General features: G+C 43.4%; 1 protein-coding gene across 2 annotated transcripts in view; it reads right to left on the reverse strand.

The window, feature by feature from the left end:
* Positions 1 to 2,390: 2,390 nt before the first annotated feature.
* The window catches only part of Tor1aip1 (torsin 1A interacting protein 1), a 29,638-nt gene continuing 26,473 nt past the window's right edge, over positions 2,391 to 5,555 (reverse strand). For both annotated transcript variants that reach the window (XM_021174243.2, XM_021174234.2), the window contains one exon: positions 2,391 to 4,414. In XM_021174243.2, the coding sequence (XP_021029902.1) occupies positions 3,630 to 4,414 (785 nt within the window). In that variant the 3' untranslated portion in view covers positions 2,391 to 3,629. The remainder of the gene's footprint in view (positions 4,415 to 5,555) is intronic.

The following is a 5,555-nucleotide window of genomic DNA, read 5'->3' on the forward strand; positions in this document are numbered from 1 at the left end:
CACAGTGCACTCCTTTGCCCAAATGGCTCTACTTGCAAAGATTCCTGGCAATGAGTCGTTGGTCAGGTTCAGGCCCTCTCACTTTTTGTTTTTCCTACGCTTTCAGTACTGGATTTTGACTGGATCTCCTCTTTGATATCCTGTTGTTGCCCTGTGTCATGGAGATCCTGCAGCTTTGAATCTGCAGGACTGGCCCTTTCACAATGCTCCAACAGCTCATAGATGGGTAGATGCTGGGGTGGGCCAACTCAAAGCCTTGGATTTGAGCTTTGGTAATAGCTGAGTTGGACAGCCTACCAGATGTCTGTGCCCATACCAGGGTCAGCTTTCCTGCTTTGGCCGAGCAAGGGGCAAGGCCAGATCTTCTGCCTGCAGCAGCTGGTAGTGAGCCGGACCAGCTCTCCAGAACTGCCTTGTATAAGGGTTAGGGGTGGAGCCAGCTCACCCAAGTGCCACAGCTGTCAAGGGCCAGGGCCAGCTCTCCAGAGCTGTGCTCCCCAGAGTCCTGTAGCCAGCAAGGGGCAGGAGAGAGGGGCCATCCTGCCTGAGCCCATGCCAGCAGAGGGGTGGGGGTCTGCTCTCCCACAATCATGTCCACACAACCCCAACATAGTCAACTTTACCGTGCAGCCCAGGGGAGGTGCGGGCCTTGCTCGAGTGCTGCCGCCAGAGAGGGTCAGGTGGAGACATCCTTGAGTACACGTTCTCTGGGACAGTGAAAACTGGCTTATTATGGGTGTACCTGCAGAAAGACCTATTCTGTATAAAGCACAATAATACACACACACACACACACACACACACATACACACACACACACACACACACAATGTGGCATTAAAAATGAGAGGGAGTGACTAGAAAAAGGAAATCCAGACAGGTTCTTTCAAGAGGCCATTAAACACGAACTCTGCTCAGGAACTCATGAGAAATCAAGAGACTAATGCAACTCTACTTGGATGAAAATTCAAAATACATGGAATAAAAAAAGTGAAAAAGAAATCATAGTTACTTTGTCTCTAAGCAATGCATTTTTTTGGCCTGAGCTTCTCTTAGTCAAGGTCATTAAATTTTTCAAGGAAAGAGTTGGATTAAGTAAAACAGGCTTGTAGAGCCGGGCGTGGTGGCGCACGCCTTTGATCCCAGCACTTGGGAGGCAGAGGTGGGCGGATTTCTGAGTTCGAGGCCAGCCTGGTCTATAAAGTGAGTTCTAAGACAGCCAGGGCTACACAGAGAAACCCTGTCTCGAAAAACCAGGAAAAACACAAAAAAACAAAAAACAGGCTTATAAACCATTAAGTTTATAACATACAGAATACAAACCCAAAAAGTAAATTTATTTAAATTACTAAAATAGCTTTTAAAAGCTTTTTACACATTAACTGCTACAATTGTTTTTTTCTGAAAGATAAAAGTAATTTATTTAAGTCAGTGGAATATAAGACATTTCTATTTCCTTATGATATGTATGTAAAAAATAAAGATTTTCAAAAACTTTTTTATAATTCTTTACAAAATGAGAATCTTATCAGTCTGACCTAACCGAAACAGATAGTAATACAAATCTTACCACCCATCAAGAAATTCCCAGTGGGTAAAGAACAGTTGACTAGGACTCTAAAGTAGTACTCTCATTTAGATGTCTATGGAGAAGAACTCAAGGTACATCGATTAAGAGTAGAAAACAAAACAGCAGCGGACAGATGAGAATACCTAGTTATAAATGCAAAATACCCTAAAATACTCGAGCAGTAGAGACCTAGGTCCACCGTTCTTCATGTGTGGTAAGGTTCACTCTTTTGGCTTGAGGTACTCACTCAACAAAATGATCATGTGCATAGTATATCTCTGCATTTGTTATGGATCACCATTCCCAGACTTCTAGTACTCACGTACAGAGAAAATGAAGTTCTCTTCAACAGCCCAGAAGAGAACTGTTTACCAATTTTTGAAGCTATCTCTGTGTTGTGTATTGGGGGGATAATGGCTGTGGAGATGGGAGGGAGGGAGGTAGTGGGTGTGGAGACGGGGATGGGGTGGGGTGGGGGTGGGAGGAGTGGGAAGGGGGGTAGTGGGGATGGTTGTGTATTGGGGGGCAGGGAGGGGATAGTGGGTGTGGAGGCAGTACTTCATCCTATAGCCCAGGCAAGCTGGCTTGAAACTCACTATACAGCTAATAATGGCTTCTTCTTCAGCTTCCCAAGGGCTGGCATTGTAGACATGAGTTACCTGACTTTGAAATGTGTTTATACTGCTAGGGGATGGTCACCAGGAGAACACGTGACCAGCTGGTGTGGGATCTCAGGTTCAATTCCTAGTATTGGCAAAAAAGTAAAAAAATTAAGTAATAATAGTAATAATAATAATTTAAAAAATCCCAAACCATCAAGTTGAGGATGTACCAGAAACTGTATTTTCTTTAGGACAAAAACTGTCAGGTATTATCAAAGAGAATACTTTGAATTTGTCTACCTTTCAAATTGATAAGAGCTAAGTAAGGAAATACACTGCATAACATATAAGCTTAAAAAATCTTGGGAGGACCATGGCACTCTTTTTTTCCTGGGGAGTGGGGTTGAATTAGGGTCTTGACATATATATACTCCAGGCTGGCTTTCAATTCAAGATACTCCAACTGCAATGTGATGAGTGAGTGCCGAGATTACAGGCGTGTGGAATGCTGGGTACTGAATCCAGGGTATTGCACAGGCTGGGCTAAAGCTCCACCACTGAGCTTTAGCCTCATACAAGAACACAAACAGAAAGAGCAAACTGTAACAGTTAGAGGCCGTCGCCTAGGCGTGCCCGCGTGACTACCTCTCATAGGCTTCTTGTCACGTTTATGTTTCTTTTTTTAAAAAGTAAAGTTTCATTTTGAGTTTTAATTTTTTTTTTAAGACAGTGTCTTATGTAGCCCAGGGTGGCAGAAAACCCACTAACTAGATGAGGCTGGCCTTGAACTTCTGTTTCTCCTGACTCCCCTGAGACAATACTGAGATAGATCACAGGCGTGGTTTACCGCACCTAGCTTGCAACTATCTTTTTTCCCTTCTTCCTTTTCCTTCTCTATTGAACAATTTCTCTTCTTTTTCTACCTCCAAATCCCTCCTCCCCTCTCTAAAACCCAGTGAGGGAGGGGCTGGCTAAACCGCACACCCAGTTCTGTTTTTATAGGCAGCAGCTAAGGATCACACATTTAAATGGTATGAGAGAAAAAATATGGGGAATCCACAGCTACAATTAGGGAGCTGTCAGCCATTAATAAGATCACAAACACAAGTAAATCCAAAGTTAACTATAGAGCTGATTCTTTGAGAGAGGAACCTAGTCCTTCTCACTGGTCACACCACAGCAAGAATGATTCGGCCAGAATCAAGGCAGACACTCGGGAACTGCATATACTGTACACTATGCTAAATACCCTTAACATGGTTCAGAGTGGAAATAGAGAAACAATTCTCTCAAATCACAGATAGTTAGGCTGGTTAATGATTTAGTTATTCCACTTTTATGTATGAACTTTACTTCCTTTAAAAAGAAACCAGTTTTCAAAAACTGTTCCAAATTCCATCTCTGGTTACAAGGTCTCAAAACTGCTCAAACCAGAGATGGGTTTCTGCTTCTCTCCCTCATAAGCAGCTGCCTGCTTTCAGAGCGTTCTCAGGCTGCACAGGCAGCACGAGGTGGGAGATGCGGCTCCAGAGCCCACTCAGCTTGTCTGGGTCCATGTGGTTGTAGGAACTGGCCGTGCTAGAGCTGGTGAACTTGACTTTAAGGAAATCCCTCACTTTCTCTTCAATTTCCTTTAGGCCTAGACTGGCTTCCAGCGTCTTCTCATCCAACAGTACAGTCAGGACGAGGGCTACATCTTTGAAGGCTGCATTTTCATGGTCACAGTATTTATAGAAGATCAAGGTTGAGCCAGCAGGCAGGGATTCGAAGCGGTGTACCACAGCTGCATTCTGGCCATTTCTAAATCCATCAGTCAGCTCCTGATCGACTTCATGCTTAACGAGGTCACTGTCCTGAGCAGCTTTACCTGCCCCGTCAATCCGGATGGCACGGACACTACGGAAGGAGGAGTAGGCGTCGGCAATTTGTTCACTCAGACACTTGAGCACTTCTGCAGCATCTTGAGCTGCAGTGAGCAACAGGATGGCAGGCTGGGGTCGAGGGAGGGAGTTATTCAGATGTTTTTCTAAGAAGGTGGTGCCTCTCTTCCACAGCTTCTCATTTTGACTCTGGTACTTAGACTGGAGTTGCTTCATCTGGTTCTGGAATTCTTGAACGGCAGTGGTTTCCACTGCAGGGGTATGAAAGAACCAAAATATTCCCACTGCAAGGGTGGCAACAAGTCCCAGCAGCCACCACTTTATCTTGACAGAAGGTTCATTTGGGTGTTGGATAGCCGCTTCTGCTCAGAAAAAAAAAAAAAAAAGGTCATACATGTCACATTTTCTTAGATTCAAGGGGGAGTGATTTCTTTTTGTGTGTATATGTATGTATGTGTGGATACAAAGGCTGAGTGTAATGGAACCTCCTAGAGTTACAGTGAATTCACCGTACTGATAGCTTCCTTTGTGGCATGCAGGCTGACAGTGTACAACTCTGGCACTGAACCTGTCCATATTACTGGAGATAATTATGTTATCGTTTCATTTACAGAATGCTTTTCCACTTCCACAGCAATTTTGTAGATCACTTCACTTACCAATAAATCCACTTCCGAAGCTTTTCCTGATTAATTACTTTAGTAAATAGAACTGCTAGGAATCTTTTGGAGCAGCAGATCTCAGGGTACAGCCTGAAGCTATCTGAAACACTACTTGGTAGGTATGGTCCCTAAAGTTGACAATAAGTCATTTTTGTTTTTTGCATGGGTGATACTTGTCCTGGTGGTGAATCAGCTAACATGGGAAATCTTCAGATGATGAGGCAGGGCTCACTGGGGACTGACTTAGCTGTCTTAGCACAGTCATTGTAGTTTTCTCTGATACCATTAGAGGTTAAAATGAATGGCAGATGCCAGGTGTTGTTAATCCCAGCACTCAGGAGGCAAGTTAAGTTTCTGTGAGTTCCAAACTAGCCAGAGCTATGCAGACAGACACTGTTTCAAACCAAAACTAAAACCAAAACCAAAAGCAACCAAACCAACAATTAGGAGAAAGGCTGGTGAGATGGCTCAGCAGGCAAAGGTGCCACTGAAACCCGTCCTTTTACCTACACACACACACACACACACACACACACACACACACACACTACATAAGTGTAGTAAAATTTAAAGGGAGAGAGAAAGAATCTGTTTCCATTAAGACTATCCTTCATGAAGTAGCTAAATGAATTTGTTACACCTTAGTCCTCGGGCTGGGGCATGCTGTAACTTGGTATAAATGTCTATGTAGTATGTGTGAGGCCCTAACACATTATCTAGCACCAAAAAACCAAACCAAACCAAACCAAAAAAAAAAAAAAAAAAAAAAAAAAAAAAAAAAAAAAACCCAAAAAAAAAAAAAACAAAAAAAAAGACCCCACTACAAGACCTTTAACCCTCT

The sequence above is a fragment of the Mus caroli genome, chromosome 1, assembly GCF_900094665.2.
Source record: "Mus caroli chromosome 1, CAROLI_EIJ_v1.1, whole genome shotgun sequence".
NCBI lineage: Eukaryota > Metazoa > Chordata > Mammalia > Rodentia > Muridae > Mus > Mus caroli.